Here is a 15374-nt window from a genome sequence, read left to right on the forward strand (position 1 = left end):
TGGTTAGCACCTACCAGTCTCACAACAGCAGACATCAAGTAAATAAATCAGACCTGCCTACAACATTTTTATAAAGATTAACAATATGTTCCAGTGATTAAGCCGGAAAGTTTGTTTTAAAGGGTTTTACTGTGCTTGTGACACATTTAGATCATATCCGCGCCAGTATAAAGAAAGAAAAAGTAATGGTAAAAAAAATTCATGGTTTACAAATACCCAAGAAAAAGTAAGGCAAAGAGGACTGGTTCAAATAGTAGATTCCAAGAGCATATCATCAGTGTACTTAGTTTGAGATCACCTTAAAGTCTCACCCAGACACAAGCAAAGTATCCAATTAAGAGGAAAAGACTCAAATGTTTTAAAAACATATTCAAAACAAAAACTACAACAATACATAAAGAGAGATGATTGACAGGGGGAAAAATATCTCCCAAAACTAATACAATATATTTGACTTTGTTTCGTCCTCAGCCAAGGACTCTACAAGGGCCAGGATTAAGCAGGGTAATTTCATTCTACGACAAAGACATACCGCAGTATGGAAAAGGAAATTTAAGGGTATAGAAGACCATAGGAGATCAAAAGATTCAATTCATTAGTAAGAAAGATTTTTTTTTAAATATGGAAGTAGTGAAAATTTGAAGTCTGCATAAAACAGTTCAATTCTTCATCAGAACAAACTTCTCTGAAAATCATAAGCAACCCATTGTCAGTAAAAGTGAAATAGGCAGATCTGAATACATGGATGTCTACTAGATATGAATATAACAAATTGTCTTTAAAGAGAAAAATAGAAAAAAAAAAAAGGAGAATTTTAAATAAAATTTAAAAAACAAGGAAAAAAAAACCAAAACAATCAGCTTATTTAAAACTGATTGTCCAGAATTAATTGTGGGTAAAAAATGTTTGGTTCTTTTTTAGTTATGTGTTCAACCAATCTGTGATAGTAAAATCTTTAGAATAGTTGAAATATCTGTCAGGAAGAGAAACACAAAACCTAAAACTATATTGACTAGGGTCAGCCCATTGGACACGAAATAAGCTCTCTAATAGTACATGTATCTATATTTCAAAAACTATACACAATGATGACACCACCCTGAAATATCTATGGATTATACTCAATACAGACCCTAAAACTTAAATGACCTCAAAAAAAATTGCACTGAAACACAAAAATATGCATGCACTCTCTCAAAAACAATCACACATTCCATCTAATTTGTTTCTTTAAACATAAAAGAAGAGGTCCCAATGCTGATCGGAGCCAAGATACGTCCCTAGGTTGAAAACCTCAAAAATTTTCTAATATTCACCTTTAAAATTCCATACACCCAAACTAATAAAAAAAGAGCCAAGATATGTCTTTTCCGGGTGAAAATGGCAGCACTGATGAAAAAATTGACGACCAAATCATTGATCAATATCATGCTTTGCAGATTCTCACAAATGACAAAAAAATATATATATAAATAAATAAATAAATAAAGATGTCAACAAACATCAATAGGTTAAAGTACTCTAATAGGTTAATGTATTCGTCAAAATTAATACATACAATCCGATAATAGTTCAAACTTTGTAAGACAAGTAATAGTTCAAACTTTGTAAGACAGGTGCAAAGTTCGAAAAAACCTTTGTTCACGAAAAAGTATTATGTCATCAAAAATAACAAAAAGCAGAAAAATAAGTTGTGAATGTTCTTCAGTTTGTGAGTTGTTTTTGTTTTTGTTTTTAAGGGTTTTACGGCGGTTGCAAAACATTTAGGTAATATCAGCGCCAGTAAAAAGGATGAAAATGGGATAGTAAAAAGTTCTGGAATTACAATTAAAGCACCCAAGAAAAAGTAAAACAAAAGGGGAACTAGGAACAAATAGGGATCAGATGTAGAATCCAAGAGCATACCACCAATGTACTCAAATTGAGATCACCTATAAGTCTCATCCGGACACAAGCACAAAATCCAACAAAGAGGAATACACTCAAATGCTTACATTATACATTAAAAATAAATATAATAATACAAAACAGAGAGATGATTTACAAGGAAAAAAATATCATCTCCCAAAACAATAACTATGCATTCGACTGTTTCCCTCCCAGCCAGGACTCCGAACAGGGCCAAGTAATCCCATTCCAAGACAAAGACAGAAAGCATGTTGGAAAATAGATATAAGGGGATAGAAGACACAGTATGTACCTCCCTGCCCACTATGGGAAGTCAGGATCCCCACCCAGAGTTTGTGAGTTGAATGGACAAGAGGGTAGCATGTTCATCTCAAATGACTCAACAACAAATAAAATATTTCACTTGGAATACCAACACCCATGCCAAAAATAATTTTCCTGTGATTTCCAAATGCGTAGTTAATTTGTTACTGTGATTTCACAATGAAAAGATATTGTTATAAGTGTGATAGAATGCAGAGAAAAAAATAACCCACAAAATAAAATTTGAAGACAAACCTTTTACTTTGACCCTTTAAAAATATAATCAAGTATAATATATATATATATATATACATATATATATATATATATATATATATATATATATATATATATATATATATATATATATATATACATATATATATATATTATATGCACCCAAATATGCAAAAATCAAGACTGAAGCAAAATGAAATACTGACGCTAAGCAACATGTCTCTTATTATTGATTCAATTGCATTAAACAACGGCCAACACACTGGATTTCAATCACCACGCTTTTATAAGTCTCTCACAAGTTCACATTTCTCTGTCCACACAATACTTATCCGTCATGTAAGGGTATAATACAAGTACATTTATTTAATGTCATTTTGCAACATTCTTACAAGTCACAACTATTCAATGGTCGTTGAGTTGATATTTTTTCTTATCTGAGAGAGTCGTGAATATTTGCAATCACATCCAAGTACAAACAAATCACATGACCAAATGACTAACACAATAAACACAGGACAGCCAGAAATGAATTAAGAAGCAAAATAAATCACATAACAATGCACTGAAAATTCTTTTCAATTCAAATGCTAATTTTTACAATTCATACAAAAAGAAAATGTTTAAATATGATCTGAAATAAACTTGGTATATAAATTAAATGGGAGATATAAAAATGTTGATTAAGATCAAATAATTAAAATAAATGCAACACTTTTATCATAACTTTAATAATAAATCAAATAAAGATATTCAAAGAAAGGCTGATCTCCCTGATGTTCTCAACATTCAATTTGTATACCATTCATGAGGTGAAGATGAGGATTTTAAGAAAGGAGGAGGAATGGCATGAAGTTTAAATTTGTATTTTTATCTCTTCTTTCTATCTTTCCTAGGTTAACGCTAAAATAAATGAATGAAATTCACAAACAGCCAACAATGCAGATTCTTATAATATACAGACTGAAATTGCGACCCAGTCTCAGGCGGGCTGGATGATACTATGGTACTGAAGTGTCATGAAATTCACATGACTTAGCTACCAAAGTGAGCTGGCATCTGGGATTAGAGCAGATTCTGACCACTGGCAATAGACTTAGCCTGATGCATAATAAAGTACCCAGTCTATACAGCTTCACTACACACCACTAGTATCAATGACCAAATTTTAAAAATTAAAAAAAATCGAAAAAATCTTAACCTCGATGCCTGTTAACTCTTCCATCAATGAGAAAGAAAGAAAGAAGAGAAAAGGATGAAATTAAAGATTGAAAATTTACATCAAGATTCCTCATTGCCAGAATCCTCCTCATCCTCAGAATGGTAAACCTCCTCATCAAGGTCATCCACATAATCATCCTCATAGAAATCAGCATCCACTTGATTCTCATGGTCAGGAAGAGAGGTAACGCAGTATTCTTGCAGGGTGGTGGGAACTGTCACATTATCTCGCTCTGCATCTTCTTTTGTGACCTGTACTTGTTTCCTAGAGGATGTAAAACATGATATAGCATACTTAAAACACTGTCTGCACGACAATCCTGATATCAATATAAGTTCTAAAGAGAAATGATGAATTATTATCATGATAAATAAATAAAATTCCCTTTATTCATCCCATACGGGAAATGTATCTCTAGGGTCTATTCCAAAGAAAGACTGGAATGACCCAGGTGTCAGCCGCAGTGCAGCACCGCAAATTGAGCTGGGGCATGTGACTTGCTCAAGGCCACACAGCGCAGCAGGTATTCGAACTCGGTACCTTTTGGGCATGAAGCAAAGACTACCGCTGAGCCACACTGACCATAAACACGTCCACAGTGACCACATTGCAATTACCATCTCACCCTTAGGACTCTCCTCAATTATTTCTCTCCTAATACTAATACTATTTTTTTTTTAAAAGAGAGAGATAAAAAAAAATTACTCCTTGCAGCCAGAGTTTATCCTGGTTAACAAAATTCAACAATTGTTTGCTTTCCTTTATTTTTTGGATAGCAATTCTATCGTAAAATACTCTCCACAGAACAAACCCAGCTACCCTTTCACTGCCGGGTAGACAGGGGGGCCAGAAATAAATATAGAGAGATTGATACTGGTCCTATTGCTTGTGAAGTGAGTGCTCTCCCAATGGAGCAATGGTGAGAATTTTTTATTGTTTTTAAGGGTTTTACGGCGCTTGCAACACATTTAGGTTATATCAGCGCCAGTAAAAAGGATGAAAATGGGATAGTAAAAAGTTCTAGAATTACAATTAAAGCACCCAAGAAAAAGTAAGACAAAGGGGAATTGAGAACAAATAGGGATCAGATGTAGATTCCAATAGCATACCACCAATGTACTTAGTTTGAAATCACCTACAAGTCTCATCCAGACACAAGCACAAAATCCAACAAAGAGGAACACACTCAAATGCTTACATTATACATTCAAAATAAAATAATAATACATAACAGAGATGATTTACAAGGAAAAAAATATCATCTCCCAAAACAATAACTTTGCATTTGACTGTTTCCCTCCCAGCTAGGATTCCGGCCAGTGCCAGGACAAAACCAAGTAATCTCATTCTGTGACCAAGACAGAAAGCATGTTGGATAACAGATATAAGGGGATAGAAGACACAGTATGTACCTCCCTGCCCGCTATGGGAGGTCAGGATCCCCACCAAGAATGGTGAGAATTAATTTTAGGGACAGATATAGAAGTAGAAAAATATAAGCTTTACAATCTCATCAGGCGAGTAGAAATTAAGATCCAGTAAGTGTGTATCAGGGTAGGTAGATGGAGACTAACAACACTATGAAATGCCTTATGCAAACCCTCCCTATTAAAAAGAAAAAGTATGTTGAAATTTCCCGAGCACAAAATGCCGAATATAAGGAAAACACAAGATTTTATAGATCACACGTCGCCTCGCCAAAATTAGAAAATGCCCAAAATGCGCCCCCCACTTTTACGGATTGGTCAAACTGCACCACCACCCACTCCTCCATTGAAGTTTGGCCAAAGTGCACCCCCCCCCCCCACTCTTCTATTAGAAGGTAGACTATGGTGAACGATTGATTAATAGAAATATTCAAATGGATAACTCCAAACCTGAATCACTGGACTGTTTTATGGTTTGCAATTTCTGGCTTACCTTATTAATATTCATATACTGTAAAAAGCAAATAACACAAGCTGGATTTAAAAAACCACATAAAATATTAAATTCATGTCCAAAGAAAGAATTGAAAAAGATTTAAAATGCTGCACATTTAATTCTGGGCGTGCTATAAGTTTTTTAAAAAGTGTTCTGGTTGTGTGCACACTTGGATTTCATATATTGGCAACTCAAAAATCAATTTAAAGAACAAAAAAAAAACAACAAAAAAAACTTTTAAAACATTAAAAAAAACCAAACAAACAATAAATCTAGAATTATATGATAAATTACACACTCTTTGTAATGAAAGCAAAACAATTGAAAATGATCAAAGCTATCCTCAATATTTTTCTTCTTTCAAACGTTTCTCACCTTATGATATTTTCATAATCTTTTTCCTTCCCCTTAGATTCCTTCCATTTTCTGAACATTACTGAAGCATCTACATTGGCAGGGGAGTATGTGTTGGGTTCATTCAGTAAAGATATAATACTCAATAAAATTGTTCTGAGGAAGAAAGAAACAAAAGTAATATATTAACATTAACTTAGAATTTCCAATTAACAAATAAAAATATAATAATAATAATTTTTTAAAAGATTTTTTGTCAAGCCATTACTACATGGGATGGACTTCAAATTATGCACGAAATATGTGACATTGTATACAATGATCCTTTCACATTTTGAGTGATGAACTGAGGATGAAAATAATTTTACAGGCATTGCCTTTTTCAATTTCAATAACTTCAAAAAACTTCTGTCAATTTAAATCACTGTTTATTTTTAAGGAGGTATATCAGTTTGGTGTCAAGTAGGGATGCTTGCTCTCGCCATTCCTGTTCATCCTTGCCATTGATTGGCTAATGAAGGAAACCTCCAAAGGGCGAAGAAATGGGATACAGTTGGATGATCTGGCTCTTTTGTCACACACCCAGGACCAGATGCAAGCAAAAACCACAATTATAAACAGCCTCTCGGAATCAATTGGCCTAAGAATTCACCCTGCAAGGTCATAGGTCTTGAGGATAGGTACGAGTCAAAGGGAGCAGATCAAAGTAAAAGATCAGGAACTCAAAGATATAGACACTTTCTGCTATCTCGGGAGTATAATTGACAAGGATGGAGGCACGGAATCAGAGGTGAAAGCATGAAGAGGAAAGGCACAGGCTGCATTCACATCTTTGAACAGAGTTTGGAGAACTAAAGATATCTCCCTTCGACTAAAGCTAAGACTTTTCAACTCAAACGTGAAATCTGTGCTACTGTATGAATGTGAAACTTGGAACGCATCACAGGCATGTATAAGGAGGGTACAGATTTTCGTAAACAGGTGCATGTGTAAGCTACTCAGAATAAAATGGATGGATAGAATAAAAAATGAAGTATGGAAAAGAACACAGCAGAAACCAGTGGGAGAGGAAATAGGAAGAAGACGATGGAGGTGGATTGGACATTAGCACTATAACAAAGAAAGTATTGGACTGGAACCCTCAGGGCAGAAGATCAAGGGGAAGGCCACGAGGAACATGGAGAAGAATTAAAGAAGCTGATATACAGAGAAGTGGTAAGACATGGAATGAGATTAAAAAGTTAGCTCAGGATAGAGAGGGATGGAAACTGTTTGTCTGTGGCCTATACCCAGACCCAGGGTGAAAAAGGCAATGATGATGATGATAGTTTGGAAATCTGTATTTCAAATGTTCATATCTGCAATTCCATATACGAAGAAAATGAAATATGAAAATAACAATTTTTGTCTTAAAATACTCATGCAGTGGTAACGTCAGTGATGATGATGAGGCTGCAATGGTGGTAGATGATGCTGTTGTGAAATCAAATCTAAAACACAGAAATTCCTCTCTGTTTTAAGCAGCCAATGTTGACAAGAGCAGCAGAGAAACATATACCAATGGAGCAAAAAGGGTTGTTACTCTTGGAAACAACATGAGAGGAGAGTCCAAGAAAAACTTAAATGACGAAGCACCACTTATAGTCTATGCTCCAACTAGATAAAACGGTTTTGTCCATTATCCCGTTATAAACCTGAACATTAATATAACACACAATATTACATTAAATCTTGATCGCTTTTCTTGTGGTAGTTGACTTAATGCCTTTTGATTGTAAAGGTATCAATATAATGGCCATTGCTCTCCAGTTCTCCTCCAAAGCAAGCTATTCAGGCAGTCCTCTTTCGCTCAAAATATAGGGGGGAAAAAGACAAACTGTAAGTTGGGGGACAGACTTACTTAAAGGCGATCTTTTTCGATTCAGAATAAAAATAAATAAATAATTAATACGATAAAACGAAAGATAAATGAGAACATTATCATAAGTTGGGGAAATGGAGTTACCTAACAGTTTGTGTGGGGTTCCATCTTTCTGAAGCAAGTTCTCCACTTTGAGGATCATCTACTGGCGGATGCAGAATGGAAATGCACACCTCTCCACTCTAGCAAATAAAAATGAAAATAATATTTTTAGAGAGTCAAAAAAAAAAAAAAGAAAAAAAAAAGGATATCTTTTTTTGTTTTTATGTTTAAACGATATGAGGATGTCTCTGTTATAAGGTAATTTCTGAGCGTGAGGTGGTCACATGTTGATGCCCATATGCATAAGTATCAATGAATGTGTGCGTGTGTGTGCATTTTGATAGACACCAGGTGTTCTTAGTTTCTTTGTTCCACTACCTTCTTAGGTTAATGAATAAGGAGAAGTTACCTTGTGACTATCTTTCTGTATTAATAACATTATAGCACTTAATCTGCTTTAAATTAGTTTGTTAGGAACAAGACAAGAATCAGACGAAATTTTCGGAAATATTGGAAGATCTGAATTTTGCAGGTGACATTATTTAAAATAAATGATTGGATAATTTCATAAAATTGTATGGACATTATTTGATGTACATTCTAAGCTCATGACAAATTATATTACTTTCATCAAACTCAAAATGCCTGTATTCAAGGTGTTAATTCGACTGTGTGAGAAACAAGTGCGTCGATTTCTCAAAACTTGGTTTTTACCCTCTACTTAATTCAACTTCAAAAGTTCACATCTTGGCATCATGAGATCAGAATTTTATAAATTTGGTGTATTAAAAATTTCAGGCATAAAATAAGCTATACTTAGGTACAATAAACAACAAAATAGAGCTTGACACTTTCGAGCATCACATCATATGTTCACTGATACCGATGTAAATATATATATATGTGGCAAGTCTTTGTGAGACCAGGAGATGTTTAAATTGCACTCTAATGTTAAGCTCATGTAAATTCTCATTAGACAAGCACCAAAGTCAATGAACAAAACTTTTGTGATTGACAGAATTGTGATTCAGACTGATCTAAGACTTTTGTTTATTCTTTCTTTCTTTTTGATTACATGTCTTTCACAACAATGCTTCTTGAAATATATGTTGCCACAATTTTATTTATTGTTTAACATCTGAAAACAAAATAATCCTAAGAGTCTGATAATGGCAAAACATATAAATGACTCATAAATTGAAATCTTGACACCAAAACCATGGCATGAGGAAAAAATGCCATTGATTGTGGTAGATATCTTGTGACTTTGTATCCATCAGTTTGAGTAAAACAATTGAATAGAAAGAGATGCCATTGCTCTAACATCTCAATCTTATACATGCATACCAAAGCCTAAAATAAAATGAGCTATGCGTTACAAATTATATATAGGATATGGATAATGAAGATACTGACATACACGATCTTGACTACTTGCTAACTTTATCATGTTTTTCTTATTTATCAAACTGCCAAAAACCCAAGACTGCCTTATACCACTACAAAAAATTCATTGAACTAACAAATATGGGGCTCCTTCTACAAAGTGACAGAGGCATTTTAACCATCTCGTGTTCAGATTCTATTTGGGGGAGTAGATAATGAGTTCCCTATATGGCCATGTCAATCATGTAGACATCCTTTGATGATATAAAATATAAGCCTACCCTTTGATGTCTGCAGTCGCCTTTTCATTTTCTATGGTCACCCATGGCCAAACCCCGCCCAGAAACGATTTCATAGGTCCGTCCATCACCACATTTCAAACTTTTGTTCTCGCGAGTTCTTAAGTTTTTTGATCGAAGAATGATTGACTATTGAGCATCTTGACCCTTCAACGATTGGTCGTTCTGACAGCTCACGTGTCAACAGCCGTCAACAATGAATTGAATCATCATTGAAACACTGGAAGACGCCCATGACATAGTTGCGTCACAATCACCACGTTGCTGAATATATTATCCATGCATGGTTGATAGGTAAAAAAGCCAAATTATGTTCTAGTTATATTTGAAACAAACAAAGTATATCACTGATCTCGTCTCGTTGAGATATAAAGAATGATATAAAAATCAAGAAAATCGGCCGATAAATAAAAAAGTTAATAAAAAAGCTAAAATAAACAAAATGCAATTATTAAAATCAAATTTATTCGTAAAACAGTTGGTTTTCAACCAATTTTTCTGAAATAAGTAAATAAGGACCAATGTTCTTCTTTTTTCAAGCTGATATCAACAATGTGACTTTCAAATTCCTGAGAATTATATTTTTTACTTTTAAATTTTAGCTTTTAGGCCTACTCAAAAAGGTGTTATATTACTTGCGTAACAATAGCGTAATACATGGACGGTGAGAAGCGTCTTTGTTTCGGCCAGCTGGATAGATAGCCTGTGATTGTTTGAAGACTTTGAGACGCTTGATTCACAATTCTATACGAATGTACGGTGGCGGTAGATCAAAGAGGTGTACCAAATTTATTTACCAACTACTTTTCTTAGTGCTAAAATTACAAAGTAATAATTTCGCATCAGAAAAAATAACTCTGAAGTTCCTATCTCTTTATTACAATAAAATTGATACCACGAATGACAAAATCGCCCCACAAATAAGGGAGTTATAAATTATTCATAATATTTTTTCAAGTTTACAAAAATTGTTATCAAAGTCATTTTTCATCACCAAAGTCGTAATTTTTTCCCGATTTTTACCAAACAAAGTGCAATGTCAGTGATTTTCACCCACAAATAAAATAGGATTTGAATCGCAATTTCTACAACATATTTTAATTTCTGTCGGCAAATCTATAAAAATCAAAGCTGAAAACATCCTGCGACAGTGACAGGCCTGTCATTTCCAACGATAGGATTTTACTTACTGAGGCCAGTTTTGGCTACACCGCCCATGAATATTATGCCGTTGTCGGTTTTTGTCGGGTTGAATCTTAAAGAGTTAAATTCAACAATAATTCTTGAGAATGAACATTTGAGGCTAGAGCTCTTATACCTAGGACTTCAAATTGTTTTCCATTCCTGCAGAGGGCAAGGTGGTCATTTATAAAACTAAATACAGCAACCATAATTTTTTTCCTCATGGAAACTACAAATTCTTAAAACTTTCAATTAGGCAGGTCTGAAAACTGCTCACTTGTAAAGTTACAAATTCATTTTTTTAAACAGATTATTTCCGTCTTTTACTAAACTCATTAATAATTGATTAATACATTCATCACATTATGTTAACATTTCTCTCAACATTTTATATAACTTAAAACTATCTTTATTGACATCAGCATGACAAAAAGTTCAAGTATTAATACTGAGTATGCGTTGTTCGTTAGGGGGTAGACTCTTGGACCCATTAACTGGCCAGCTAATTGTCTTTTTTAAGGTTGTCCAAAAGTATTCAGCCTTTTACAGAGCAAATGGAAACGATATTAGATACAAATACAATTATCCACTAACTTCGCAAAAGAACATCCTTATTACAAGGACCAATGAACATGTATATTAACAAACCTCATAGACATTGGGATGCCACATTTTAGAGATAAATCTGACACTGGGTGGAGAATACGGATAGTCTGTAGGAAATAACATGCGAGCCTGAAATAGATAAAAGGATATATAAATAAATAAGTATGGGAGTGATAATATAAATTTTAAATGTGTCTGTTAAAATTTGAGGTTTTCTGATACATAAAATAGATTTAAATATACAAAGTGGCTATTTTTAGTCCCGTAAAGATGATTCTCAAGGCTATTTTTACATTTAAACGGCGTCGCTTGTCTATTATGAAAAAAAGCAAGAAAGACTCTACTAGAATGGAAGCCAATGGGAGAAGGATTGCTCCAGGCAAGATTCAACTCAAAATATGCTAAATTGTATTTGTTTGTTATGCCCAACAAAGAGGACAAGAGTGAGAACGAGAAATAAAGCTTTTATGATAAGCTAAATCAAACAGTACAAAAAACCAACAGCATGATGTACCTTTACTGCTTGGTGACCTAAACGCAAAGGTTGGATGAGATAATAATGACGGTAAAAATAGCCGAGAACCATCTTTATGGGACTGTAGAAATAGCCACTGCGTTTAATATAATATATAACCGATCTGACAGAAAGTTATTTGCAACAAACAAGTTTAAGTTATAAAGTGGTTTATTTTAAACCTTTAAAAAACAAAACAAAAACAAAAAAAACATATGATAAACCCATTCTATGGGCCATATGCAGAGGTGCCAACTTTAAATTTGGCTCAAAGGAATTTCAGACATCAATCGTAGGAATTTCAATGCCGAAAGAGGAATTTCTACACACAACAAAAGGGAATTGGGGTGGTACTTGGCATTGTGTTTACATATTTTATAGTTCTAAATAGATAACTGATTAGAATTATATTATGATAAACACAATGCCAAATACAATCCCAAATTTTCCTTATTTCAAATGAAGTAAACCTAATGGTAGTGATTGTAGTGCGGGTGGTAGTGAGGATGATGTGGTGTTTGTGGCTGTAGTAGTTGTGATAGTGATGATGATAGTGTAGTATATGTGTGTAGTGTAGTGGTTGTAGTTGATATATGATAGTGGTGGTGTGTTGTAGTGTAGTATGATGATGAGTGGTGGTGGTTGTGTAGTGTGTTGATGAATGATGTGTCTTTATGGTTGTTGTAGTAGTTGTGTGTGATGAAGATGTGCGGTGTATGGTTGTAGTAGAGTGTGTGATGATGATGTGGTGGTGGTGGTGTGTAGTAGTAGTAGTGTAGTAGTGGTGTGATGTGGTGGTGATGAGGTGTTGTAGTGTAGTAGTAGTGGTATGTGATGATGATGTGTGTGGTGGTGTAGTAGTGTGTGGTATGATGATGAGTGAGTGGTTGGATGTAGTGTAGTGCTAGGGTGTGATAGGTGGTGGTTGTGTAATGTAGTAGTAGTAGTAGTAGTATGTAGTAGTAGTGTAGTAGTAGTAGTAGTAGTAGTAGTAGTAGTTAGTAGTAGTAATAGTAGTAGCAGTAGTAATAGTAGTAGTAGTAGTAGTAGTAGTAGTAGTAGTAGTAGTAGTAGTTGTAGTAGTTGTAGTAGTGATATGATGGTGTGGTTGCAGTAGTAGTAGTAGTGATAGTGATTACAATGTGGTTGTAGTTGTAGTGGCAGTGATGATGTGCTGGTGGTTTTAGCTGTAGTTGTAGTGATAATGATGTGGTGGTGGTGGTAGTTGTAGTTGTGTTAGTTCAAATGATGTGGTAGTATTGGATGTTGTAGTAGTAGTAGTGGTGGTAGTGATGATTATATGTGGTGGTGGTTGTAGTGGTAGTGATGATGATAGTGATGATGATATGATGGTGGTGGTGTAGTAGTAGCGGTAGTGATAATGATGTGGTATTGGCGGTTGTTGTAGTAGTAGTAGTGGTGGTGATGAAGTGGTTGTAGTAGTAGTAGTGGTAATGATGTGTTGGTGGTGGTGGTTGCAGTCATAGTGGTAGAAATGATGATGATGTGGTGGTGTAGTGGTAGTGATAGTGATGTGGGATTGGTGTTTGTAGTAGTAGTGACAGTGATGATGGAAAGGGGGGTGGGTATCCTTGAAATAAATTGACCTCACTGGTATTTGACAGAACTTGCCCGTAACCCGAAATTTTTTGCTCCAGACCGGAGTTTTGGCATCACTGCATATGGCCAAAGACTGTTTAACGGATGTACATACAATATATCTAAATTTGAATTTTAATCTGTTCTATCAACAAGAGAACATTAAATTTCTTTTTCTTTTGGCAGTGTCTATGTACAAGGTAACCGGGTGCCTAGCCTCAGGATCTACGTACACGGTAGCTCTGGTAACTGGTTTGCCGCTACAATACAAGCAATGGATAAACCTCGCCCTGTATGTGTATGTGTGTGTGTTATTTTTAAAAATCAAACAATACAATTTAACCCTTTAAAGGCGAGATTCAAGGTTACCGTGTACGTAGATCCTGAGGCTAGGTTCCCGGTTAAACGAAAATGATACCAAAATATCTGCAATATTCCTCTTTACTCTTTATAACGTAGTTATGCATCTTTAATTGAACCCCCTAAACTTTTAGTAAAAGCGAATGGCAATTTCCAGTCATAACTTTCTTATGGACGAGTTGGGTCACAATGTGACTCCCACTGCTGCTGCTCACTAAACTGCCTAAAGTTACCGTGTACGTAGACACTCCGTTTTCTTTTTACTTTTTCCCATGAAGAGGCTGATCATATCAACTACTTATTGGACTAATTAGAATTGACGCCCCTTACTTTTAATGGAAAATAAACTGAACCACTGAAACAAAGTCAATTTTTATATATTTAACCTATGAATCCCAGTCATAGTCTCCTACTCATACTCTGTGTTTTGAGAAGGAAAGTCCTTCAGCATTCAGCTGCTATGTGGTGATCGTCGTCTGTCTTTTGGGTTTGGTATGGAATTTTTTTCTGAGACCCATCACACAGAAGTAAAAGATCGGGTCACAACCACTAGGCCATTTATCGGCTCCCTGCTGGAGGGCCAAATGGACTTTTACCAAAGTACCTACTTGTGGTGAACTGGTCTTATTGGCTTATTGACAGACTCGAACTCAAGGGAAACTCAAGATTCATCAAGGCTCAAGGTAGAAAAGAACGCTTACATAGACTCATAGACTTATAATAGAGAAAGACTAGACTAAAGAAAAATAACATTAAAATCATAATCATGCAGTAGGCAGGTATATACTTAGGATTAAACAAAAGATGTAAAGTAAAAAGGAAGTGGAAGGAAAGTAAAGGCAAAGGCAAAGGCAGCAAAAAAAGGACAGTGAAGCCAAAACGATGATAAATCGTGCCAAGAATAAATATCAAACGATCACCCAATTCAGTAAGTCCTTTAGTCCCACTCCTCAACAAATATTACCTTAAAGTATCCTCCTTCGTACAATGTGTGAGGGGGTCCAAATATGGCAACTTCCCACTCGAAGATATTTTCATCATCCCGAAGATGAACTCGAAAACCCTCGACAGGCTCCGCTTGAATCTTTTTCAGTTCCAGCTGAAGGGCTTTGACAGCACTACCAGAAGGGCTCTGAGCCATGGCAAAAGGCGAAATGGATACCAACCTCAAGTATATGCCGTTATTTTCTTATCTCCGTAAGCAATACCTTAATTATTCTGTTGTTCACTCACGACAAAGCAAGTTTTTGGTCTTTGTATGCGCATAAAAAAATCTAAATATGGCGATAATAAACAGTGACGTCATAATGTTGTGGGGTAAGAAATAAAAGTCGTAACCAGCATCAAAATCTTTGATAATCTTAATGGATAAGAAATGTCGCATTCAACAGCTTCAATCCTTTAATAAATCAATGACTCTTAGTTATGTACAGGTTAATGGTGCTGATACACGATTTAAAAAAAAATCTAAGAAAAATATTTTACGCCATCATCTCGAGAAAAAGATGCAGACGGCAG

General features: G+C 34.9%; 1 protein-coding gene across 1 annotated transcript; it reads right to left on the reverse strand.

The window, feature by feature from the left end:
• Positions 1 to 2567: 2567 nt before the first annotated feature.
• On the reverse strand, positions 2568 to 15336 carry LOC144966595 (ubiquitin-conjugating enzyme E2 R1-like). The gene is made up of 5 exons (XM_078903291.1): positions 14821 to 15336; positions 11426 to 11512; positions 7953 to 8050; positions 5969 to 6103; positions 2568 to 3934 (listed from the first exon to the last, which is right to left on the reverse strand). Exons 1-5 carry the CDS (start codon positions 14995 to 14997, stop codon positions 3730 to 3732), a joined length of 702 nt encoding a protein of 233 aa, XP_078759417.1. The 5' UTR covers positions 14998 to 15336; the 3' UTR covers positions 2568 to 3729.
• Between the last annotated feature and the right edge of the window lie 38 nt (positions 15337 to 15374).

The sequence above is a fragment of the Berghia stephanieae genome, chromosome 2 (genome assembly GCF_034508935.2).
Source record: "Berghia stephanieae isolate SIO BIC M18660-M18661 chromosome 2, UCSD_Bste_1.3, whole genome shotgun sequence".
NCBI classification, from domain to species: domain Eukaryota; kingdom Metazoa; phylum Mollusca; class Gastropoda; order Nudibranchia; family Aeolidiidae; genus Berghia; species Berghia stephanieae.